Raw genomic sequence first — 25,915 nt, forward strand, 5'->3', positions numbered from 1 at the left:
TATTCCATTGTATAAACAGACCACACTTTGTCCATTAATCCACTGATGGGCATTGGCGTCGTTTGCCCTTTTTTGTTATTGTGAAGAATGCTGTCACCATTTTGTGAGTTCGTATGTTTTCATTTCTCTTGGGTATTTACCTAGGAGTGAAATTTCTAAGTCATACGGTAACTCTGTGTTTAACTGTTGGAGGAACGGCATGCCAGACTGTTATCCAAAGTGGCTGTGTACCATCTTACATTCCCACTAGCAGCGGATCAGCGTTCTGATTTCCTATATATCTAATCAACATTTGTTATTATCTGTATACCTACCCTAGGGGGTATGAAGCCATATCTCATTGTGGTTTCAATGTGTATTTCCCCAAGATCAATGATATTGAGTGCATTTTCATGTGCTTATTGGCCATTTATAGATTTTCTTTGGAGAAATGTCTGTTCAGATCTTTTGCCCATTTCAAAAATAGGTTATTTTTTTATTATTGAGTTGTAGGAGTCGTTTATATATATATACATAGTGTATAGATACATGTCCTTTATCAGATGTATGATTTGCAGACATTTTCTCTCTTTTGTGTGTTCTTTTCACTTTCTTGCTGGTGTCTTTTTTTTAATGTTTATTTTTGAGAAAGAGAGAGAGAGAGACGGAGTGTGAGCAAGGGAGGGGCAGAGAGAGAGGAAGACACAGAATCTGGAGCAGGCTCCGGGCTCTGAGCTGTCAGCACAGAGCCTGACACGGGGCCTGAACTCATGAACCGTGAGATCATGACCTGAGCCAAAGTTGCATGCTCAACCGACTGAGCCACCCAGGTGCCCCTTGCTTGTGCCCTTTGAAGTACAAAAGCTTTTAATTTTGGTGACATTCCTTCCTCATTTTTAATTGTGGGCAAAACAGGCAGAAATGATGAGGGGCAAGTTCAAACTGCCTGCATTCAGCAACAGTGGACTGGCTCACAGGCAGCAATGTTCTGTGTTTAAGAAAACCCCAGTATGATTCCAGGCAGGTGGGAGAGGGGATCATAGATTAGGTCCATGGGAACAGCCTGAATTCAGTGAAGCAGGTTGGCATAGCCACACAGAGTGCTCCTCCGTGCGCTGGGCGCTGTGGACATGGGACGGGAGGGCCTCACAGCATGGTAGCACGTTCTCTCTGGAGGTGAGGGAGAGGAGATACAAACTGGCTGTTTGGGAGGATGTACTTTGCCTTAGGTCTATTGACTGTGACCGTATTGTCATGTTTACCATGCCTGGATTTGGGTAGAATCACTGGGGTGGGGGGGCTTAGCTTTGACGTTGTGGTGGGTAGGCCCAGAATGAGCTGATACAAGGTGTATGAGCAACCTTGCTGGGAAAAGAGACTGAGTCTTTCTTGCCATCCGTCTTCTCCAGTGCCCATCACTGGGGTAAACTGAGGTGGAGAGGGAGGGCCCTCCTTGCACTTAGAAACTCAGAAGCAGGAAGCCCAGGCTGGCCTAGCTCCCCTGTCAGCCCTGAGGGAACTGTAGAATTCTGATTGGCACCTTCCAGAAGCCTACTGTCTTAGAGCTGAAAGCAGCTTTTGCTGACATCTGGTCCTTCTGGGACGCTGGTATTTTTATGTATACAGTGACACTCTCATCCCCAAATAGATTCTTATTTTTAACAGGCTTGCTCCCTTTGAGGGATGCCCGACTTTGCTCGCTGTCATCTCAGTGTAATCCTGCAAAGACAGGAAGGCCCATGGCATGTGCCTAAGCAAAGAGGAGGGACACTCACCAGCCCGGAAGTCCAACAGCTCAGAGTCCGACCGGGACTCTGAGTTCTGTATTAATCTCCCCTCCCTTACCAAACTAAGTCCGGGATGAAGCTTCCAATGAGCCATAATTACCTGCTCCCTGCACCCCCATCAATGACACAGAAGAGCAGATAAGAAATGGAACCTGAGGATATCCTGATTCCCTCCCTCATGCCTCCCCCACAGGCCTGCTGCCTCTTCTCTCAGCAGGTCTCCCTTGCTTCTTGTCTTTCAGCTACCCAACATGTTTGGCGACCTTCGGTCCACGTTTATTGCCTTGATGATTGGATCCTATGCCTCCTCAGCAGTCACCTTCCCAGGAATCAAGGTGAGGGTGTGACCAGCCTCACCCCTTTTCCTAATGTCTGAGCAGAGCCCTCTCCCGTGGCTCCTTCAGCCTCCTCTGAAGAGGGAAGTAATTGTGGGTTCTGGGATTTGCCCCTCCCCACCACCCACACCTAGGAGGATGCACCTGGGCACCCCGACAGTAAGAAAAGGAAAGCAGTGGGCCGTGGGAGATGGAAAATTCAAGCGTATCACACAGGGTGTTACCGCAGGCCGCCTTTGTGTTACTGGGCTGGGGTAGAGAACAGGGATGGGTGAGTTTGTCCCCGTCACCCCACCCCCAGGTCTGTTGTTGCTGGGCTGTTACTCCTCATTAGCCAGAGCACTGCTCTTGGCTAAATTGGTTCAGCTGTTTCCCTCCCAGGCAGGATTCTGAGCCCATGGAAGTCACGCAGGTCCAGGAGGAAGCAAACACCTCACCGTCTGTCAGCTCCAGCACCCACTCCAAATACTGTTGCTCCTGCCAAGGCTTCAGGAAAAGCTTGTCCCACGTCTGGTCTCAGCACCAAGTCAAATTCTCTTTCCCATGATACATGGCCAGGAGGCCATGGGTAGGGGGAGGAGTCATAGATGCAGGCTGGCCCCCGGGGAATCAAGGTGCCTGGAGGGTGTGCAGCCAGCTATCCCGTGGCCTTCTAGGGGTCCTCACACTTCTGGAGTGTGGAATAGTCTACAAGTAACACCTCCACGTCTCCTTGCTGTCTAACTGCTGATCCCCTCCCTGGGTTGCTGGGCAGCTGTCTACCAGGATGCTGGCGACTCTTGTGCTGGAAATAAATGGTAACAGTGACAACCACAGCTAATATGCTTGCTCAGCGGGCTTCCCACCCGCCAGGCCCTGTACTGAGCACTCTGGGGATCACACCTGCAGCCCCATGAGGGTATGTGCCAGTGTGACGCCCATTCACAGAGGAGCAGAGTGAGACATCCATCTGCTCCTTGGGTATTTTGGGGCGCCTGCCATGTGCACCCTTCAAGGCACATTTGTGGACAAGGCTAGCAGGTTCCTGTTCTCAAGGAGCTGGACTAGTAACGGATGAGGAAAGTAATCAAGAAGTCAGTAATCTCAGCCAGAGCTGTTCACTGTGAACTTGTGAGGTGATGGTGACGGAGGCAGTCAGGGAATGCCTCTCCAGGGAGGTGACACGTGTTCCAAGTTAGAGGCACAGGGGGTTAACGATGTGCCAGGGCACACTGGGATTGTTGGGAGGACTGGACACCCAGGCTGGCAGCGCTGTGCCTCCTTACGCAGCTCAGCACGGGAAGGGCAGGGCTGCAAGATGCCCCCTGCCTGCTGCCCGCCCTGGCTTCCCTCTGCTAACGCTGCCCCCCTGGCCCTGTGCCTACCCCACTGTGTCTGTCAGGTCATCTATGACTTTGGTGCTTCCTTCATCATCATCCTTGTGGTCTGGGCCGGCTGCTCCGGGTTGGTTTTCCTCAACTGCTTCTTTAACTGGCCCCTGGAGCCTTTCCCGGGGCCAGAAGACATGGACTACTCGTAAGTGGATATGCCGTCTGCCCCTACCCCCATTTTGGCCAGGGTCCTGGGCAGCACCGATGGACATTCTCCTGTGGCCTCCAGGGTGAAGATCAAGTTCAGCTGGCTGGGCTTTGACCACAAGATCACAGGGAAGCAGTTCTACAAGCAGGTGACCACAGTGGGGCGCCGCCTCAGCGTGGGCAGCTCCATGAGGAGCAACAAGGAGCAGGCGGCACTGCAGGAGGGCCACAAGCTCTGCCTGTCCACCATTGACCTGGAGGTGAAGTGCAAGCCAGACACTGCAGGTACCTACCTCATGGCCCTCCCCTGCCAGACCTGCACCCAAACCGCACCTTAATGTCAGGGAGGAGGCAGCCAGCCCAATCCAGAAGCCCCAGGCTCTTTCCCGGGGCCAGTAGCCCCTGAGGGCTGCTCTGGTTCCATCGCACGTCACTCCCACTTGATCCCCGAGGGCAGGCGGCACCTGCAGCCGAGCTTACAGATGAGCGCATTAAGGCCCAGGATGGAGAAGGGATTTTTCCAGCTCCTTTCACACACCTGGGTGGCCAGGTCCAGCACCCACACATTTGATCTCACCCAGGCCCATCCCTGCATCTGGCACAGAGTGATGTGGTCAGCCTTACGTATGGCCAGCCCCTGGCTGGCGGGTAGGCTGCTGGCACAGTGTGGCCGGCAGGTCTCTGGAGCACCCTGTCTTGTTCCTGCAGCGGCCCCATCCTTCATGCACAGCGTGTTCAGCCCCATCCTGCTGCTCAGCCTGGTCACCATGTGCATCACTCAGCTGCGGCTCATCTTCTACATGGGCGCCATGAACAACATCCTCAAGTTCCTGGTCAGCGGCGACCAGGACGTGGGTAGGTGGCACCCAGACTTCGATGAGCGTCCCCACGGGAGGGCACCCCGCCACCCGTGCTCACTCCTGCCCGCTGCCAGGGACACGTTAGGCTTGGAAGTGGCAGGCCCCGAAGGACTCCCTGCCCACGAGAGCCATGTCACCGCAGCCGGCCCCCACTGTTCCCTCGCATTGCCATTGGAATTTCCCGGTTTAGAGGCGGGGGAAGGGGACTAAAATAATTACATGTGTTCAGGCTGTGGGGCCTGCGTTTTCCATTGCCTCGGGGGACCGTTGGCAAGCCTGTGCGTAACTGAAAACACAGTGCTCCACCTGAGAGCTTGCTGGAAGACGGGCAGTCAGCCCCATTGCCAAGGATCTCCCCGCCCTGGCAAACCACAGGCTTGGCTGTGGACAGGCTGTGTGCGCAGGGGCAGGGGCGGCCCCCACAGCTGGACACTTCGAGATCCGCACCCAGAAATGGGAGGCAAGACTAGGTGGAGGCTTCGTTGTGCCTGTGAGCCAGTTGAGGCTTGTCAAGTTTGGTAAACAGCACTGATAACGCACACACCACTTTTCTAAAACCGCTCAGAAAGTCTTCAGCTGATTAGAGGTTTTGATTCTACAAAGAAAATCAGTACTTCCTCAGGGCCTGAGCTGAGTCAGCGTTAGTCATCCCTGAGCGGGACAAACACAGTCGGTAAATCCTTTTTATTGGCATTCTCATTGGTGTGCAACTATTTGTTGGTTGAATTGTTTTTCTCAAGGGGTAGTTAGAGATTGCAAGGAATCAAATACAGGTTTTTAGGGTTTTTTGGTGTGTGTGTGTGTGTGTGTGTTTAATTTTTGAGAGACAGCTCGTTTGCACAAGTGTGGGAGGAGCAGGAGAAGGAGAGAGAGAATCATAAGCAGGCTACATGCCCGTTGTGGGGCTCCATCCCACGATGGTTGGATCATGAGCTGAGCCAAAATCAAGAGTTGGATGCTCACCCAACTGAGCCAAACAGGTGCCCCTGAAATACAGTTTTTAAACAGTGAGGAGCCTGTTTGGAGTTCTCTCTCTCCACTTTCTCTCTTAAAATAAATAAATAAATGTTAAAAAAAAAAAAAAAAGAAAAGAAAAAAGAGAGGCACCTCTTGGTTGGTTGAGCGTCTGAGTTCAGCTCAGGTCATGATCTCTCGGTTTATGAGTTCCAGCCCCGCATCAGGCTCTGGAGCCTGTTTCTGATTCTGTGCCTCCCTCACTCTTTGCCCCTCCCCCACTCACACTCTGTTGCTGTCTCTGTCTCTCTCTCAAAAATAAGTAAACTTAAAAAAAAAAAAAACCAGCCTCAACAACAAAAGGGAAAGATGACAAAGGGACCCGGACAACACTGGTTCTACCGTGAGAGTGATGTCCCGTGGTGAAGCCAAGGGGAGAAACACCGGCTACCGTGTGCCCCTGCAAAGTTCCATGATGAACGCTGACACAGTGAAGGCCCTAAGATAGCTCCATAGGAAAAAATAGCCTATTTAGGTTTGTTTTGTCCAATGATGCTTCCCCAAATTTATACCACAAGAACACTTTTATGGTGTAACGCTCGTTAAAATCTGTGGGCCACGCTTTGGGGAAAGCTGATCTATCATGTCTAAACACCCTCTGTTGCAAACTCAGGCTCCAAGAAGTGCAGTGAGGGCCCAGTGGCTCTTAGAAGGCAAAGCTCCCTGCTGCTGAGCTGTGGACTTTCACTCCAGTTCTCTGAGAAATCTTTTGCTGCTCGAGAGGAATTTTTTTCCCCAACTGTTTCCCACATTCAAAAAGTCAGCTTTAAGAAGCAGAGGAAGTTAGGCCAGGAAATTCAATCTGCAGCTGACGGGGCACCGGTTTTCCCCATCCTGCTCCTGTGAGCTGTTGTTCCCGACACCCACAGCCCCAGCCGTCCCCGGAGGGGCTCCTTCAGGATCAGGGAGCTGGTGGAATAGAAGGGACCGGCTCTGGCTGTCTGAGAGAGACCCATGGTGTCAATGTTTGCCTGGGGGTTGGGACAGATTCTTAGACGTCCCCCTGCCCGAGAGCAGTAGGAGATATGACAGAGCATGACCGAGCAGCGTACACGAGGGGCCCTAGTTTGCCGGGTCTTTGACACCGGTGCCACTTCCCCATCCTGGTCCTTGCAAGCACGGCAGGCCTGATTCACCAGCCCGCCTGTGACGAGGCCCCCGCTGCACGTGACCGAGGCCGCAGCAGACAGGAAACCGTCAACAGATGCCAGTGCTGGGCCTCACCCGCCTCTCTCCCAGAAGCCTGGCTCAAGCCGAGCATCCCTTGGGTGCTCCGAGAGGCTGGTGTGCTGGGCCCAGAGCCGGCCTGCTTCCACACCCCACCTCCCTATAACAACTGTCGAGATTTCTGCTGCTAACCCCTCTCCTTTCTGCTTTTTCACTTTTGCTTTCTTGATGCAGTGATGGCTACGGGTAAGCCTGGGGGATTGTCAGAGAACACACTAACATCCCCTCCAGCCAGTCTCTGTTTGACCAAGAAACATCCCTCTTGGCCAGAACTGTGGGGTGGGGGGGGGCAGTCAACCCTCAGTTTCCATTTGCCTGAAAAAAAAACTCATCATAATTTTAAGGCTCTTTGAAGACTGGAGCCTTTACGTCACAGGCCCTATGAGTGGTGCCTTCCTGGTATATTTCTAGAGGCAGAAAGCTAATGACTAGTCAGACACAAAGCCTCAGTCCCAGGCATTGATATTTTTGTGGTTCCCGAATCATAGACACTTCCTGGAGCTTCTGGGGGATGACATTGTGACATACAGGATTTCATTAGCTATTTCTTGGAAATAAGCAGACGATTTGGAGAAGAGAATAGGGTGGCTGCCCCTTGCTTCACCTTTCATTTTGGAGTTTAATATCTCTGGGCTCCCCTCAAGGCCCACAGTGAAGGGTGGTGTTGGTGGGGACTCTGGAAGACCCCAGAAGGGCTTGTGGGGTCTCGGGCTCTCCCAGCACCTGCACCCTGCTTCTGCTAGGGACCCCCCTATGACGCAGCTCATTTTCCTCCCCAGTTGGCCTCTACACGTCCATCTTCGGTGTGCTCCAGCTGCTTTGCCTGCTGACAGCCCCTGTCATTGGCTACATCATGGACTGGAGGCTGAAGGAGTGTGAAGATGCCTCTGAGGAGCCTGAGGAGAAAGATGCCAACCAGTGCGTAGACAGGGCATGTGCCCTGGCCCCTGGCCCCCAGAGTCGGCCGCTAAACAGGAACAGGGTGGGGGGGCCTCGGTTTTGAAGTCAGCAGGAGAGGCGAGAGGGGGTTGTGCCCAAAGCTACTTGTATGGGCTTCAAGACACAGTGGAAAATGTCCTGCTTGCCCGCAAGGATCACTCCACTCGGTGGGAGTGGTAAGCTGCTATAACTGCAGGACGTGTGGCTAGATCTGTTCATAATCGTCAGCATGAAACAAGGTACGGGAGCCCCACTTTTGTAAGGGTTGAGCTCCAAGATCAGAGGATGAGTTAAATGCTGTCTTCATGACTCCACCTTAATATAATAAGCCACTGTTTATTGCTTTAGGCCCCGTCCAAACACCTGATGCACAGTATCTCAGTTAAGCCTCCCACCACCTCGATGAGGCACGCACTGGTGCTATACCCATTTTTCAAATGTGGGAACGGAAGTTAGGAGTTTGAGTAGCTTGTCTGGGGTCACACAGTGAGGAAGTGGTGGGCCTGGGACTCCCCCTGTCTCCAGCACTTGGCTTTCATTCTTGGATGTCAGATAATTGTCTCTGGGTTACCTGTGTGGGCAGCAGGACTGGGATCCTCAGTAGTGAATTCACAAGGAAATAATTACAGAGAATGCTCTGTAATCTAGGTCAGGTTCTAAAGCCAAGAGGTCGTTTGCGCCCATTGTGGTTCCATCTGTGGCATACTTGTTTCTCCTTCACCCCTTCCTGCCTCCAAAGGGGAAATCCACTCCCTCCCTTGTTTGCCTTATTGTCTGGCTTATCGACAGCTCCCTGTAGGATCTGGGTGACATTGGAATCCACAGTGAAGCAAGGCTTCACCACACCCTGACTTGGGTGCACTCTGCTGCTTGCCTCCCCATCAGTCTTGACTGACGTTGTGCAGCTGTTCATGACCTTCTCCTTGTACCCAGCCTCTCCACTGCGGTTCACACCCAGCTCTCAGTCCACGCAGTGGGGGTGTCCCTAGTGGTGGTCTAGCCCTGACAGTCCTTCAGACATGCTTGGGTGGTCTCTGAGTCTTGCATCGTCTATGAGCTGTGACTCCTGAGGCCTGACTTCCTGAGATAGCTCATCCTCCTTCAGGGAGCTCCCAGCTCCAGTGTGTGCTCTGTCTCCACAGGGGCGAGGAGAAGACGAAGAAGCGAGACCGGCAGATCCAGAAAATAACCAATGCCATGAGGGCCTTTGCCTTCACAAACCTGCTGCTTGTGGGCTTTGGGGTGACCTGCCTCATTCCCAACCTGCCTCTACAGGTGGGTACAGGGAGAGAGAGAGGTCAGAGTGGGATATGGGACAGTGAGACTACAAGAGATGTCATATGTCATGGAAGCCATCAAAAAAAACCATGGTGACTTTTCATTCATTTATTTCAACCAACAACCAACTAGCCCGTTTTTATCTACCAAGGGTTTCTTACCTGCCAGGCTCTGGGCTTGATGCTGGCGGTGAGCTCTAAATGAAACTGGGATTGCCTTTCACAGAAGACTCTTCTCCATGAAGGAATATCCTTCTTCATGGCCTTTGGAGCATCTTGCATGCCGTGAATTCCATCATCCCACCATCCCCCAGAACTATGGAGGGGTAGTTGTGTGGCTGGTTGGTTTGCATTTGCTCACACGGCTGAGCCCTGAGATCCAAAGAGGTCTGGCCAACCTATGGCATTAGTGAGACCATCTGCTCCTCTGGTACAAGAGTGCCTATAGGGTATCTGTGTTGTAGAGAGTTGGGAAAGACTGGTGATCATCACTTGGTGTCAGGGTTCAAAAGTTTAATCCCTTTTCACAAGATTTCTGATGCTTTTGAAACCTGACTTTTGGCAGACATTGCAAGCAAAGTAGATTTTTGTTACTGCCCGCTCTACCCTTAGGTCCATGAAAGTGTTCTAATAATGATCCCCGAGTTTGTTTGTTTTTATTATGATGACTTTTTAAGTTTCCACATTGATGATCTTTGAAGGGACATAAGTGATAGCATTGCTCCACATGGGTTAGCCCAAGTCCAAAAAGTATCTTGGGCTGGGTCCGGAAGGAAAGCGAGGGTCTCCTCTTATTTGCAAGTGGCCATGGGTTGAAGTACATGGAACACCCAGCTGTGCACCACCCATAAGTACTGTCACGTGTATGTGCCGACCTTCTGTATGAGACCAGAGGAAGCCACTGGAGGCTTGTCCCAGTTCCCAGTGGGGGTGTTGTATTCCTGGCGCCGTCCCAGCTTCTTGCTGGCCGCCCCCTCCCCAAGACTGGGCGATAGACCCTTGCCTTGACCACCTTGTCTAGTCAAGGGGCAGTGCTCACTAGGGACAGCCTTCTGCTTTTTGTTTTATTTAGTTCTCGTTGAAAGAAAAGTTATAAAAAGGCAACAAGACACTTGAAGTGGAAAGAGGGAGCCTGTACAAGTATGTGCGAGCACAGTTGGGCACAGCCCTCTTGCAACACTGCAGAGAGCAACCCGTGCCCCCTCCACCGCCCACATTCCTGGGAACAGGTCCTAGCTGCTAAGCAGGATGGCAGGGCCGTGTGCAGAGGGCAAATAAAGGGTCCTAGCAGCTGTGGCAAAACAGACAGTCTCATGCTCCTCAGGAATCATCTGCAAGTGCTTCTTAGAACTTGCTAAGCCTGCAAGCAGTGGCCTTTTTGAGAAACTGAACTTTCTTCGGGAGGTAAGCCGGAAAGCTATCAGCCATTAGGGCCTGAGTGACCAGGCACATAGACCTCTGGGCACAGTCCTTAGGTCAGTAAAGGCAGGAGATCAAGTCCTGATTAACAACCTCCTATTTGGTGCTGTGTCCATACATATATAACAGCTGACTCCGGGTGGAGGCAGGAGGAGCCCTGACTCGGTGTTTGCCAATTTCCTTGGTGTAAATCTTTCACCCTGGCTGATTTCAACCAATACGAAGTCACCAAATGTGCAGTTGGAAAGACGTCCACAATGACACACCAGCACACGGTACTCCCAGTATACCAGACAGTAAATGTCTCCAGAGCACAGATCATAACAAAATAATGAAGAAATGGTGACTTTTGAGTATCCGTTACCTTTGTTTTTAATATAATTTGTTTAATTGGAAGTTTTTATAAATTTAATTTTTAGTAATGACTGTGTCTCATGGCTGGCTCACAAAATTCCTGAAAAGTCCAGAACTGGCCCTTGGAGAGCTGCTGTGGGCCACACCAGGTTGCCAGTGCCCCCATGGCTTGGGACCACAGGGACTGTGAGGACCTTCACATTTTTTTCTGCTCACACTCTGCTCTCTCTCTCTCAGATCCTCTCCTTTATCCTACACACGATCGTGCGAGGATTCATCCACTCTGCCGTCGGGGGCCTGTACGCCGCCGTGTAAGTGCTGGTTGCCGGGGGCGGCCTGGTGGCCAGTGGTAAGGGAATGGCCTCAGAGGGGTTCGTGGTGGGACTGAGCTCCTAAAGGGGGCCAGCCTGGCATCTGGCCTCATCTTCTTGTGCCAGAGGATGGGTACTAGAGCTTGGGCGTGTCAAGGGAAGGTCACACCTGGCAGGAGGCAGGTCAGTGAGCAGACAGTTGGGTGCCCACAAACCTTGGCATCTAACACGAAGTCAGTTCCCCCGCCAGGGTCAGTGCTCCTGTGTAGCTCATTCTGCCTCGGGGCTTGCTGCTCAGCTCAGCCCCGGGACTGTCCCCAGCTGCTCACAGGAAGGACAGGGGTGGGCTCTGGCTGCCCAGAACTAAATGGCCCTCGGCAGGGGCAGTGACATGGATAACTGAGCCCAAGGTGTGTCAGACTGTTCTCAGAGTCTCAAAGGGCCTGGTTCTGCCCCTGGCCTTCTCGGGCCTTGGCTAAAATGAAACCTGCCTCCTTTTCCAAGAGGTGACACGTACAAAAGGAACCACAGTTGTTCTTCGCCCTTGGGCTGGGGCTTGGCTCAAAAATGGAACTCCGTGGGGGTGCCTGTCTGGCTCCGTCAGTAAAGCATGTGACTCTTGATCTTGGGGTTGTGAGTTTGAGCCCCACTTTAGGTTAGAGATTAATTAAAAAAAAAATCTTTAAAAAAAAAAAAGGAACTCACACACCATCTGCTGTGTGTCTCTGACTGAAGACTAGCCCTTTCCCCGCTGGGAGCCCCTTCCCACCTCTGGAGCCACCAAGCCTGACATTTCACTGAGAGTTTCTCTCCCATCAGCATCCCACGGGGGTCATTCCAGGTCTGCCTGTCGTCCCCTACTCCACCCAGTGCCAGGAGGAAGTTGCTGCGGTCCTGGCAGAGTCTGAGAGTCCACGAAGAGTGTGATGCTGAGTTTCCGTGATTACACAATGCCCCTCTGGATGAGGGTGTAGTGGAGCCAGGGCCAGCCTCTAGCCTGCTCCCCGGGCCTGTTTGCCAAGCTGCAGAGTACTGCTGGCACCGCTCTTTCCCCTCAGCCCGTCCACCCGTGGACCTGGGGCACGCCTGTGTGAGGTGGGATCCCCAGAATCAGGGGGTCTCACGTCAGTCATAACAGGACTGCTTAGCAGAAACTAATCCAAGGCAGGCACACCTGGGGCCAGGTCAAGGCTGAGGAGCGTTGGGAAACCTTGACAGGTGACAGGTCCCTGTTGTGCCGGCAGGTACCCCTCCACCCAGTTTGGCAGCCTCACAGGACTGCAGTCACTGGTCAGTGCGCTCTTCGCTCTCCTGCAGCAGCCCCTGTTTCTGGCCATGATGGGCCCCCTCCAAGGAGACCCTCTGTGGGTAAGAAGGGTGTGGGGCAGTGGGGTATGGGCTTTAGCCCCTCTCTGCCCACTCAGAGCTGGGGGGCATCAGTCAGAGCTTCCGGGGCCCCAAGGATAGGCAGTTTGGAACTCGGGTTAGGATGGATTCCGGGTCCGCCTGTGAGCGGTAACTGTGCAGGAGGAGACCTGATTTTGGGGTAGCTCTCCTGCTGAGGGTTGGTATTTTTAACCAGGTACTGTGAGAGGCCCCAGTCCCGGCCCCACCCCCAGATATCTACATGGGGAGGTCAGAGGTGGGCCCAGGCCCCCGAGGGCTTCTCAGCAGCCTGTGGAATCTGGGAATCCTGGTGCTGGAATGTGGAGCGACAGGCCCTTCATCCAGTTTCAGCTGTTCCTTCCCCCTCCGGTGACCTCCCCTTGCTCAAACCCGAGTGTGGGGAGGGCTGTGGAGCCTGGCTCTGCAAGGACCACAGCCCCTGCCCAGTCCCCTACCTCACCTGACAGCAGCTCTCATTTCTGCCCTGCAGGTGAACGTGGGGCTGCTTGTCCTGAGCATGCTGGGCTTCTGCCTGCCCCTCTACCTCGTGTGCTACCGGCGCCAGCTGGAGAGGCAGCTACAGCAGAAGAGGGAGGATGACAAGCTTTTCCTCAAGCTGAACGGCTCCTCCAACCGGGAGGCTTTTGTGTAGCACTCGCCGCCTCCGGACTGTGGCCTCCTGCCCTTGCTTCAGTGACTCACCGGTGTCCTTCTCCCCATCCCAGAGGACCTCCATGCACCCTCAGGATCCTCTCCTTCACCATTTTGGCGTTCACACTCCCTCCCAGGGCCCCGGGCCTGCCTTGGAGCTCTGTCACGGATGGACGGGAGAGGGCCCGGATGTGCGATGCTCCTACTCCTGGAAGCAAGGGCCAGCCTGGGCTTTGCGCTGCTGCCCTCCAGGGGCCCTGGGGCCTGCAGGAGGAGCAAGGAGGACCCCCAGCAGGCAGGCTCTCTCCCTTAAGTGTCTGGATCCTGCCTCTTGCCAAAGCACAGGGGTCTGCCACCTACTGCCTGCCACCTGCCCTTGGCTGCATGCCCACTGGCCACCCCTGCCCAAGGACAAAGGCTTGCACTGCCTGCACCCCCTCGCCTGGCCCCTCAGCCTCCTCCCCTGGCCAGTCTGAGGCTGCCTGAGGAAGGAAGGACCCGCTTCCTGTTGTTGGTGCTAACTCCTTTGTAATTCCAGCCCCCTGTGGCCTGACCTGTCCTCCTGTTAGAGGCCTGTGGAGAAGCCTCCCCAGCTTGAAGCCTGGGGAGGGGATGGGGGGCTGCATAGTCCTGCACCACTAGGAGCTGAGGACAAGGCTGCTTAGCAGTCCCTCACCTCCTCCCTCGGGGCGGGGAGCAGGTTTCCACTGCCACCCTTCATCCAGTCTGTGACCCGAAGGGAATGAAAACATCACCAACAGGGCACTCCCTACACACACAGCTGTTTTTATGGGGGTGGAAGCCAGGCTGTCGCTGACAAGACGAGGAGGTCCAGGCCTGGCCGGGGAGATGGACGGTGAGGGGCCTAAGTGTGTATGTGTGTGTACGTGTGGGATGTGTGACCATGTGATGCGTGTGAGGGAGGTATGTGGGGTGATGCTAAGGTGTGAGCTCCGGGTGTCTGCCCTCATCCCCCCAGGGCTGCCCAGGAGCGAGCCAGGCCTGCCACAGGCCCAGGGTCCCTGAGGCAGTCTCCCTCTGGGCCTGGAGCTGGTCTGAGGCCGTGGGGCCACAGCGCCCCCTGCCGGCAGACTCCTCCAGGGCCCTGGAGCTGTTTACAGGGAGGCTGCCTTTCCTCTGCCGGCCGGCCTGGCTTTCCAGCCACCCACCCGACTGCCTCCAGAAATGTGTCTGAGACTTCCTGGGAGTGTTCAGCAGGGTGGGTTGATTTTAGGTTTATGCCTTCGGGTTTTTTTCTTTTACGTTTTATCAGACTCCTTTTTATAAAGCAATAAATCCATTTTCCTCCTGGTAAGGGATGCCCCGGCTAAGCATTTCAGTTAATGGCTACATGTGCCTGTTTCCAGCTTGAGAAGAAAAGGCAAGACAAGAGTTCCTGCCACTGACCAGCTCCAGTCACAGCCAGTCAGCCACTCCCCATCGCTCTGGGTGACTCTCATCTTAGAAGCTATCGCGGGGCCAGGGAGAGACCTTACTCCCCCCCCACCCCCAAACAAACTGGGCCTGTACAGACATCTTAGAAGTGTGGACCCCTTCCATCCCCTACTCAGATTTCCTATCCCTGGGTCAGCTGCCCTGGGGGTTCCTCCTGAGCTCAGGACACAAGATGACCTGGGAGAGCCCCGGGCTCAGAGACGAAGCAGAATGCGGTGGAGAACAGGAAGGGACAGACCTGGCCCAACTTCAGGCTCTGCGTTAACCGTGGAGCACCCGGAACTCCTCATCTTCCTAGGTTTCAGTCCACTCAGACACTAAAAAACAAGAGATTTGTTTGAAACATATTTTTAATGTTCTTAAAGTTTATTTATTCTGGGGAGAGAGCAAGTGAGCAAGCCGGGAGGGGCAGGGAGAGAGGATCCCAAGCAGGCTCTCCTGGTAAAGGAGAGAACCAGATCAACACTTTCCAACCCATTCTACAGAACACTAGTTCTGTGAGGTATTCATTATTCTAATTTAAAAAAAAAAGCCAACAAAAAACCTTTCATGCACATGCCTGGTTCAGTCAGTAGAGCGTGTAGCTCTTGATCTTGGGGTTGTGAGTTCAAGCCCTGTGTTGGGCACAGAGCTTACTTTAAAAAACAGAAATAAATAAATGGTCAAATTTGGGAAATGCAGAGTTAAAATAGGCGGGTGCTGCACTTTTGTCATGTTCGTGGGCCTGTGGCCTCCAAGTCCAGGTGTGGTGCGGTTTTAGCGGTCAGAGCCGTCATCCTACACGTGTGACCACGCAGCAGGAACTCTGGCGCTTGTTAAAAATGTAGATGCCCGGTGTCGCCTCTGGCCCAGAGAATTGGCAGTCCTCATCTTGCTAAGCCCACCTGGTGATTCTGGTGCACCCGGATTTCGAGACCTGCGAACGCAGAGGAGTTTGGGGAGATGGCTAATTAGCAAGGGCCCTTCCACGTTGAGGTGGTACAGACAGGGCCCTGCCAAAGGGAGACACTGCCTGTCTCTCCCACCCACCTGAAGGACATGGGCACTTTGTGAGAAGAAGCAGGCTCTTCTGGAGTCCAAGACCAACAGGGCATGGAACAGTACTAGTGGGTCAGGTCACTGTGCCCCCACACCCTTGTCAGGGGCCAGTCCTTCTGCTCTGATTGTCCGGAGTTGATGGGCTACATATTTCCTGTTATCATCCTTGAATCATGGTAACAACCCAGGAGTCAGATACTATCCCCATTTTATAGCTGGAAAACTCGAAGCCCAGGAGGTGGAGTAACTTGCTTAAGGTTAGAGCTCAGACTCCTACTTCTGAAGTCATTAGAGCATCCAAGGCCCTCCAGACCAGGACATTCCAGTTGGAGCATCGGCCCCAGGGCCTGCCAGGCCTTGGGAGCAGGGCAGCAACAGCCCGCGGGAGAGAAGCCAAAAGCCAGGCATGGTCTCTGTTTCCTGGAGCCAAGAGCTTCTTCAGAGACCGGGTTGAGCTCTACTTAGTAGTCATGTTGGCCCCAGAGACTGATGGGGACTTGGAGGAGCAAATCTCTGGACACCCCCACCCTGAGAGGAGTGCCCTGGGGTGGCAAGGGGACCACAAGCCAGTTAAAGGCAGTGGGCACCAAGTGGCCACAGCCCTCTTGTCTCCTCCTGCCCCCCAGCCTCCAGTCTCCTGATGGGAAGGAGCAGAAAGTGATGCCTGGCCCTGCGCTTTGGGTCAGAAAGAGGAAGGGTGCTGGGCCGTCCTCAGGAATGTTGCCAGGGGTTCCCTCCTGTCTGGTCTCCCTGAACTCTTGTCTGGGAGCCTAATCATCCCTTGGTGGTTGGCTTCCTGCAAACGCTCCTGGGGGAAGGTTCCAATCCTCCTAAAGCCCACGGTTATGGTTGCAGGCCCCTGTGGGTTCCTTTGTTTTGCTCCATCTCCTTACCCTCTTGTTCCCAGAACCTGCCTGGTCGAAGGAACTTCTACTCAAGCCCCCCTCGTCATGGCCCCTGGGCCATGCAGTGTGAGGGGGGCATAACTCTGCCCTGGGCCCCAAGGACACTGAAAATGCAGACACACCTGGGATTGGGGGTCCGTGTGCAGCAGCACATTCAGCTCAGCGGAGTTGTTCATTCGCTTGCATGTCTGCCTGTGTGAGTTTGAGCAGACACACAGGTGGGGGTGGGGGGACTCTGTGGTCGGGGCTCCTGTCAGAGCTCTGGGAAGTCTTCTCTTCAGGCTTCAGAGGCTGTTTAAACACCAGCTCCCCTCTCTCTGAAAGAGAATACGATGGCTCCTCACAGGCTCTTGGGGTGGTGGGGTGCCTTACCTGTTCCAATTACCAGGGAACCAGCTCAAGGGTGAGAGCCCATTTTCGCCAAGTATAGTTCATGGGTTATGAGGATTAGAAGGCCAGGACCCCAAAAGTGAAGGACTTGGGTTTTCCATAGGCTCCAGCCCCCACCCTGGTCCCCTGGGGTTTAGGGCAAGGTCAGGGTGAACAGGTGAGCTCTGGGAGCCTGTTTCCATCCATGTCCTCATTTCCCCGAGCCCTGGGATGAGGACGCAGTGGCAAGAAAGAGGTGGGTAGCCTGCCACAGTTGCAGCCTCTCCCTGCCAGCAGGGGGCCACCACCTGTGCGCTGGGCTCTCTGCAGACAGCATGTCCACTTTTGAAGTTGTCATTCTCAGCCTCCTGGGTGGATCCAAGACTGAACCCAGGCCCCTGGCAGCTCCCAGCCTCTGGACCCAACCCAAATGAGCCTCTATGTCCCCGTGCCAAGGAGCCAGTGAGAGGAGGAGCAGAGGTTAGAGGCCCCACCGAATGTACGGTCTCCATGACCTTAGACAAGTCTTGAGCCTCAGTTTCGTTATCTGTAAGATGGAGGTAATACCCTGACTGGGAGGTAGGTGGACTTCGGCATAAAGCACGTGTACAGTGGTATATACTTGGCATCTAGTAGGTACTTAATAAGTGATAGCATTGGCTTATGACTCTGGAGGAATGCAGATAGCACGGGGAACAAAGACCACCCCCATCCTACCCCCATTCGTATAATCGAACATCTACCCTCGGCAACTCTGCCGGGAACAGACTTGGCGGCCAACTAAAGGAAGCGAGGTCCGTTTCTGCTGACCCGGACCCCACTAAGAACCCCTCTCTAAGCAAAAGCCTTAGGAAGTTGTCTCCTTGTTCATCTTTCTTATTATTTTTATTTCTCACATTTTAGTAAGTGATTTGGCCCCATAGCTTCTCAAGACAATTTCTAAATGGTGGATGTTCAGGTGCCCCGACAGTCCAGGCTCAGCAGGGTGACCAGGGTCGTGGCAGGTAGGCGGCACCTCCATACTGCCTCCTGTCCCAGCTGCTTGACTGTGCCTCCATGTGTGCGTGTGCGTGTGTGGAGACGTGTCCTGGGCACGTCAGGTGCGAGCGTGTTCTGAGGAGTGCGTAGGGGCTTGTCTGTGTGCTGGAGAAGAGGGAGAGGGTCTTGCCTCACTGCATCCCTTTCGGTTGCTGGAAAAACCTAGGTCCTGAGTGGTGCCTAAAGGGGTCATCGGTTCCCTCTGTCAACCAGGGATGATGGATAGTGACACCGTTCCTCAGTAACTGACCCTGACTCCCAGCCCTATTACGGTTTCTGGCACCTGGCTTACTTCCTGGCACACAGTAAGCACTCAATAAATGTATGCTGAGAATGACTAAGAACTACTTCCTCCTCTGCTCCTGTGTCTCTTCCTGAGTCACCCATTCTTCTGCCCCTTGCCTTTTGCTCAGATTCTCTGTCACTTGTCTGTGCTCCCTGACCCCTACCCCTCCCCTATGGTGCCCTTGCCTGGCCTGGCTTTGCTGGTTTGGCCTTTCTGTTTGGCCATTTGAAGAGGCGGGGAAGGGTCAGAGTGAGGAGCCTCCTGGGTAGGAAGACGGAGGCTCCTGGTGAATCCTCGTTCTAAAGGGAGCTCATCCTTGTCCCCTTTCTTTTGTACTGAGGTGGTGGTCATGGATATAACTGCTCCTCCTATAGATTTCCCACCGCGCCTGGGCGCCCTCCTGCCAGGGTCCTGGGCAGTGGCCGCGCGCCCGCGAGAGAGAGACAGAGAGAGAGAGAGAGCGCGCCTCTGGGTCTCCCCAGAGAAGCCACAAGGAAATATCCCCACCCCAGAGAGAGGGGAGGAGCAGCCTGGCCCCTCGACCTGCTTCTGTGGAGGGGGCCTGAAGCCCAGGGTCGGCCTGGGAGGGGATGAGAGGGAATATTACGCGGGTCTGCGTGGGAGCTCCTACCTGTTAGGATTGCAAATTCAAAAGCTCAGGTTGCGACCCCTCCCTTTGTGCTACCTTTCCTTTCCTGTGTTTGACTGAGACAGCACTGAGAGATATCTCTCTAATATAAGTAGAGTCACAGCATAAGGTCTCTGGTGATGCAGGGGTTATTAGACCTTGACCTCCATGCAGGGACACAGGAGGACTTGAGGGGGGGGGTGGACTGTGGGGACCCGGAGGCCACAGCCTCCATCTAAGGGGCAGCCTTGACACCACTCTATCATGGCCATGTAGGAATGAGCCTAGTGTTGTCTGTCAGAACTTCTGAGTTTTTTCAAGAGAAGCTGAAAATCATTAAGTTTTATTATTTTATAAAAATTCCCTTTGTTGGGGCACCTGGATGGCTCAGTTAGTTGAGCATCTGACTCTTGATTTTGACTAGGTCAGGATCCCAGGGTTGAGGGACCTAGGCTGGTGTCAGGCTCTGCACTGAGCGTGGAGCCTGCTTGGGATTCTCTCTTCTTCTGTCCCTCTTCCCCATTTGTGCTCTCTCTCATAAAAATTTTAAAAAAAGTTTTTAAATTCCCTTTTTCTTTTCTTTTTTAATTTTTTTAATGTTTATTTAGTTTTGCGAGAAAGAGACACAGAGTATGAGTGGGGGAGGGTCAGAGACCGAGGGAGACACAGAATCAGAAGCAGGCTCGGGGCGCTGAGCTGTCAGCACAGAGCCTGATGAAGGGCTCAAACCCACGAACCATGAGATCACGACCTAAGCCAAAGTCAGACGCTTAACCGTCTGAGCCACTCCGGCACCCCTTTAATTCCCATTTTCAATTGTTAGCTTAAAAAAAATTTTTTTTAACTATCATGGCTGCCCAAATAGTTTTCTACGGTATGCAGGCCAAACACTGCCAGAGGTAAGAAGGGAGGAGTGCGCGCAGGGCCTCCTGGCCCCTTTTGGGTGCCCCCAAACAACCGTTGTCTCTTTCCTGGACTCCAGCAGGTGACACATTTGTCTTGCATCAGATTGTGGCCCTACCTGGCCTGGAGCCTTTTTCTTTTGGCCTTCATGTCCCCCAAGCCTGGTGCATAATGAATGCTGTTGAGTGAGCAAGTCGGTTAAACAGTCTAGTCTGGCTTCTAGAGTGACCCAGGGTCTCTGGGCCTTAGGGACAGGACACGGTAGGGCAAAGCGCAGGGCGGAAGCAGCCCTCCCTTACGGGCTGAGTGCCTGCTCGCGGCCTGCACTGGCCTGCACCCTCCTTCTCCTTCTCCCAGGGGGCCCAGCCCAGCAGCCAGCGTCACACCTTCATCTGTTTTCTTGTCCGGTGTCTGTCTCTCCACTAGAATGAGTGCTCCTTGAAAGGGGCCACATGCTCTGTGCTGGTCAGGGCGATACTTCCAGAGCCTAGAAAGGTGCCTGGCAAGCAACAGCTGCTCAATAAATACTTGGAAGGTCAAATTTAAGAAGGGAGAGAGAGAGAGATGAGCGGAAGAGAGGCTGAAACACCAAGTGGCAGGGGAGGAGCGCGCTCTTGCCAGCCAGGGAGGGACAGAGCAGAAGACGGAAACAGTGAAACACAGTCTCCTCGAGACACCCAGCTCTGGATTACAGGTGTGGCTGTGGCAAGGCGGGAACAGGGCCGGCCAGCCAGGGCGACCTGGGCGAGGGTCGGAGCGCCGAGACAGAGACAGATGTGAGGATGGAGGCAGGAGGAATTCAAGGTGGAGCACAGAGCGCACTGACGGGCGGGAGATGCTGGGAAGAGAAGATGGAGGAACAGCAGCTGAAGGTCATCACGCAGACAGACCAGGGTGACAAAGACTGAGACCAGAGGGCTGGGGAGAGCCAGCGAGAGGGCTGAAGAGGACAGGCAGGAGAAGACGTGAAGAGAGACAGAGAGAGGAAAGAGAGATGGAGAGATGCAGAGAAACAGAAACGGGGCAGAGACTGAGAGAACAGAAAGAGAGGGAGACAAAGGTACAGAGAGATATGGAGACAGAGAGACAGAGATATAAAGAGACAGGAGAGACAGAATTGGAGAGGGAGCATGGGATGGAGAGAAGACAGAAAGGTGCAGATAGAGAGGGAGAGAGGGAGAGAAACAAAGAAAGTCATGATAGGTCACTGTGACACTCATCGAGATTTTAAGCCTGGAGCCTGGAGAAGTTGTTTTTTAAGTTATTTTTTCTTTTTTCATTTGAGAGAGAGATGGGGGGGGCAGTGCAGGAGAGAGAGAGAGAGAGAGAGAGAGAGAGAGAGAGAGAATCCCAAGCAGGCTTCATACTCAGTGTGGAGCTTGCCGCAGGGCTCAAACTTATGAACCGGGAGATCGTGACCTGAGCCGAAACCAAGAGTGGGAACACTCAACCCACTGAGCCACCCAGACGTCGCTGGAGAGGTAGCTTTGAGGGGCGGTGGTGTCCATCCCTCTTTCCTCATGCCACCCCTTCCCTGCTAACGATGATATGGAAATGTGCCGTGCACTGCACAAAATTGCCTTAAGTACGCCCCCTTATCTCCTGATTCCTACCAGGCAGGCACAGTCATTGCCCAGTTTCACAGCTGAAGAGGCTGAGACACAGAGAGGTTAAGTCACTTGCCCAAGCTGGTCCAGGCGGGAAGAAGTAGGAGTGGGTCTGGACGCATTGGGTCTGCTCCCACCTCAGGGCTGAGGACTTGTAGGGGCCTGAGCGGGAAAGTGCTGCGGCACCTGCGTGTGAGGGCTAACTCTTTTTTTGTTTGTTTTTTATTTATTTTTGAGAGAGAGAGAGAGAGAGCGAGCGAGCGATCAGGGGAGGGGCAGAGAGAGAGGGGGACACAGAATCTGAAGCAGGCTCCAGGCTCTGAGCTAGCCATCAGCACAGAGCTTGATGCGGGGCTTGAACCCACGAACTGTGAGATCATGACCTGAGCCTAAGCCGGTTGCTCAACTGACTGAGCCACCCAGGCACTCCAAGGGGGCTAACTCTTAAACACACCTGAAGCAGAGCTTGCTAGAGTAAAAGAGATGTAAGAAACATCGCAAAACTAAGATGTGGGGGGAATTTAGACCTGGTTGAGACACTGAACTTATCCAAAAGAAACTGCAAAATAATCTTTTTTAGATAATTAGTGAAGTCTGAATATGAACTGGGCATGTGATGATATCAAGAAATGATTAATTTGGGGGGCGCCTGGGTGGCACAGTCGGTTGGGCCTCCGACTTCGGCTCAGGTCAGATCTCACGCTCGTGGGTTCGAGCCCCGCTTTGGGCTCTGTGCTGACAGCCAGCTCAGAGCCTGGAGCCTGCTTCCAGATTTGTGTCTCCTTCTCTCTCTGCCCCTCCTCCTCTCATGCTCTGTCTCTCTCTGTATCAAAAATAAATAAATATAAAAAAAAATTTTTTTAAAGAAATGATTAATTTGGGCACCTGGCTGTCTCAGTTGGTAGAGCATGCGACTCTTGATCTCAGGGTCGTGAGTTCAAGCCCCACATTGGGGGTGGATATTAGTTTACAAAAAAAGGGGTATCTGGGTGCCTCAGCTGGCTGATTATGAGACTCTTGATTTTAGCTCAGGTCATGATCCCAGGGTCGTCAGATCGAGCCGCGAGTCAGGCTCTGACCATGGAGCCTGCTTATGATTCTCTACCATCCCCTCTCTCTGCCCTCCTCTCCCACTCATGTTCTTTTTTTGTCTCTTATAGTAAATAAATAAGCATTAAAGAAAAAGAAATTGTTGGAGCACCTGGGTGGTTCAGTTGGTTAAGTGCCCAACTTCAGCTCAGGTCATGATCTCAAGGTTTGTAAGTTACAGCCCCGGGTTGGACTCTGTGCTGACAGCTCAGAGCCTGGAGCCTGCTTCAGATTCTGTGCCTTGTCTCTCTCTCTGCTCCTCCCCTGCTCATGCACTCTCTCTCTCTCTCAAAAATAAATAAACATTGAAAAAAAGAAATTAATTTTTTAAGTATGATAGTGGCATGGGGTTTCAGGAAAATATTCCTATTCCTAGAATGCATACTGAAACATTAGAGGGGTGAGGTGGCATGATGCCTGAGGTCTGCTTTAAAATATTTCATAGGGGCACCTGGGTGGCTCAGTTGGTTAAGTGTCCTGCTTCGGCTCAGGTCATGATCTCACGGTTCATGGGTTCGAGCCCCGCGTCCGGCTCTGTGCTGACAGCGAGCTCAGAGCCTGGAGCCTGTCTTCAGATTTTGTATCTCCCTCTCTCTCTGACCCTCCTCTGCTTGCACTGTCTCTCTCTGTCTCTCAAAAATAAATTAAAAACATTAAAATTTTTTTTAATATTTCATAAAAGGGGTGCCTGGGTGGCTCAGTTGGTTAAGCGTCTGATGTCAGCTCAGGTCATGATATTACTGTTTGTGAGTTTGAGCCCTGCATCAGGCTCTGTGCTGATAGTGCAGAGCCTGCTTTGGATCCTCTGTCCCCCCTCCCTCCCTCTGCCCCTCCCCTGCTTGTGCTGGTGTGCATGCTCTCTAAAAAAGAAACATTTAAAATAAAATAAAATGTTTCAGAAAAGAGATAAAGCAAGAGTGGCAAAATCTAACAGTTGAATCCGGGTGACCAGGACTGGGGGTTCCTTAAGGCCCTTGGGGGCGGCCCCCCTTCCCTGGAACAGAGGTACAGTTCTCTAGCTTGGCACCAGTCCCACCTGTGTACCCACACATGAAGCACTTGAGCGCTAATCCTTGCCGAATCCTGCCTCTGGGCCTTTGCACCTGATGGTTTCCCGCTGGAGATGCCACTTCCTCTCCCAAAGTGGCTCAAGTGCCTGTTGTCCCAGGCTGCTTCCCACACCTCTGCAGCCCAGGAGGCCTCTCCTTGGACCTGTTCTTTGTGCCACACACGTTCACCTTTGTCATAAGCTACCTGTGTCACGAGTTACAGTTCTCCAAAAATGCAAGTCGTCCTCCCTAAGAGGTCACTCTAGGGCAGGGGCTCTTTCTCAGGCATTTCGATTATTGTTTTGCTTCTTACTTTCCCCATAGCCCAGGCCTCCAAGCCCCTTTGTCTCAGCTCTTGTTAACTAAGAGCCAGCTTAGCAGTAATTCCTCTCATCACGGACGGCTCAGCGTAAACCTCGCCTCCTCTAAGAGCCTTCCCTGACCACCCCATTAATGTCACCCGCCACTGCCCGGTCACCATGTTCAGCCTCTCGGTAACATTTATCACTACTTGAGGTTATTTCTGTGTTTGTTTATGCTCCACTCCCTCGCTCTGAACAAGGGAAGGGCCTGGTTTTTCTAGGCCACCCCTGTACCCTGAGCGCTGAGCCAAAGGCCCAGGATAAGGCCAGGGGCTCAATCAGTATGTACTGAGTGAATTCACTAGTTGTCCCAACCAGACTGCAGGCTCCCAGAGGGCATTACTCAGTTACTTTCTGGAGAGAACCAGCACATGGCAATTGCTAAATAACTATTCACTGATATTATGTAGGAGAAAAAGCCCTCTACTGAAGGGTCAGGAGATCAGGGCCCGGTTCAACTTGGACCTTGGATGGCAATACGTCTTTTCTTGGCCTTCCTTCAAGGGGCTCAGGGTTGGATTTCTGGGGTAATCCATGCGTCTGCTTTAGTATTTGATGAATGAGTGGCTAACATGTGCAATACTTAGAGCTGTCTGGGGTACGAGCCATGGTGTGACAGCAACATGCCACCGGTTCCGCCCTCCCTTCCCACATCCCTATAGTGGCAGCCCCCTCACCAGCACATGGTGTCCCTCAAGTCCAACACTGGAGTCATTATCCTCCGCTGCACAAATCTACCCTTCTAGTATTCTTCCGAAGGCAGGACTGCCCACCCAGGTTCCCAGGCCAGAAACCTGGACGGTTTTCTTCCTTTTTCTGTCTCACCCTTTCAGCCAATTAGCCAACAAGCCTTGCTGATATTACCTCTTGAGCTGCTTCCCTCCACTGCCCTTTCCCATCACTGTCCTAGTCCAGCTTCACCTGGACTTGTGCAGAGGCCTCTTTACTGCCTCCTTACCACCTCTGCTCTGGCCCCTGCCATCCCCTCTCCACCCACCATTCAGAGTGAGCCTCCAAACACCAAACCTGCTTAAAACGCTTAAACGGCTCCAGCCCCCTTAGGATGGACTCAGGCACCTGCCAGGAACTGCGTTATCTGCTCCCCAACCCTCTCTCCATTCTGCCTGGTAAACTCTCCCTTTCCTAGCCCTCTGCAGATCTCAGCTTAGAACTTCTTCTTCTAGGGAGTGCCTGGCTGGCTCAGTCCATGGAGCATGTGACTCTTGATCTCAGGGTTGTGAGTTTGAGCCCCATGTTTGGTGTGGAGATTACTTTTTTAAAAATCTTAAAAACAAAGTGGAAAAAAAAAGACCCTCTTCTTCCAGGAAAGTTTTGAGGACTATACCTTCAGCGTAATCCCATCAAGCCTGTGTTTCACTATTCACGGGGCTTTTCTTCTATCTGCCTTGCTCATTCTCTCAAAAAAAAAAAAAAGCGCACAGGTTTTGGATAGCAGGTATTTTGCAAACACTTATTCGATGAATGACATCACAGTAAGACCGATGGGTGAAAATCGCCATCACATGCTCACTATGGACTTGAACAAGTCATTCATTCATTCGTTCGTTCGTTCGTTCATTTTTGAGCAAGACTTTAAATCTCTGCGTCCTCCTCCTCACTTGTAAATGCGGACCAGTAATGGTAAGTTTTTCCGGTAGAGTTGGTGTGAGGAGTCAAACACTTAGAAGAGCACCTGCAGGTAAATTTGGCTATTTTTAATATTTTCTTGGCACTACCGTTTCCTTAATCTGAACCCACTCCAGCGAGGGGGGCCAAGCGTACCGGTGCAAAACAGTCACACCTAGGTCCCCACGCGACACGATGTCTCCTCCGCCTACTACCCTGGGCTTGCGGCGGGGAGGTCTTGACCCTTCTTGGAGCCCACCTAGGACGAGGACGCGGACGCCACTGCCCATTTAAGGATGGAGGGGGCGGGCCCGAGAAGTTTCCGCCTTCGCGCTGAGGTCAGCGCGCACCGCTGCGTGTGACGCTCTGGTTGCCGCAGAGACGCCCCGCCCCCGCGCGGCGCTGCGGAACCGGAGCTCCGGGCGGCGTCGGCAGCGGCGCGGGAGGCGGCAAGGCCGGGGCGGCAGGAGCCGGCGCGGCGACCGCAGCGAGAGCGGCGGGGAC

The 25,915-nt window shown here is 53.2% G+C and overlaps 2 protein-coding genes across 5 annotated transcripts in view; both read left to right on the top strand.

Moving 5' to 3' along the window:
* Window positions 1-14,858, top strand: part of SLC43A2 (solute carrier family 43 member 2) — a 37,928-nt gene extending 23,070 nt beyond the window's left edge. Inside the window, exons 6-15 of one of the 4 annotated variants that reach the window (XM_029928770.1) lie at window positions 2,009-2,101; window positions 3,483-3,616; window positions 3,701-3,903; window positions 4,327-4,473; window positions 6,894-6,905; window positions 7,499-7,637; window positions 8,801-8,933; window positions 10,946-11,019; window positions 12,264-12,387; window positions 12,896-14,858. In XM_029928770.1, the coding sequence (XP_029784630.1) occupies window positions 2,009-2,101; window positions 3,483-3,616; window positions 3,701-3,903; window positions 4,327-4,473; window positions 6,894-6,905; window positions 7,499-7,637; window positions 8,801-8,933; window positions 10,946-11,019; window positions 12,264-12,387; window positions 12,896-13,057 (1,221 nt within the window). In that variant the 3' untranslated portion in view covers window positions 13,058-14,858. The remainder of the gene's footprint in view (window positions 1-2,008; window positions 2,102-3,482; window positions 3,617-3,700; window positions 3,904-4,326; window positions 4,474-6,893; window positions 6,906-7,498; window positions 7,638-8,800; window positions 8,934-10,945; window positions 11,020-12,263; window positions 12,388-12,895) is intronic. The other 3 variants (XM_029928773.1, XM_029928771.1, XM_029928772.1) reach the window with 3 other exon arrangements.
* A 10,976-nt stretch (window positions 14,859-25,834) lies between these two features.
* PITPNA (phosphatidylinositol transfer protein alpha) overlaps window positions 25,835-25,915 on the top strand; it is a 39,652-nt gene continuing 39,571 nt past the window's right edge. Inside the window, exon 1 of the mRNA XM_029927966.1 lies at window positions 25,835-25,878. The gene's annotated coding sequence lies outside the window, so the exon portion shown is untranslated. The remainder of the gene's footprint in view (window positions 25,879-25,915) is intronic.

The sequence above is a fragment of the Suricata suricatta genome, chromosome 17 (assembly GCF_006229205.1).
Source record: "Suricata suricatta isolate VVHF042 chromosome 17, meerkat_22Aug2017_6uvM2_HiC, whole genome shotgun sequence".
NCBI lineage: Eukaryota > Metazoa > Chordata > Mammalia > Carnivora > Herpestidae > Suricata > Suricata suricatta.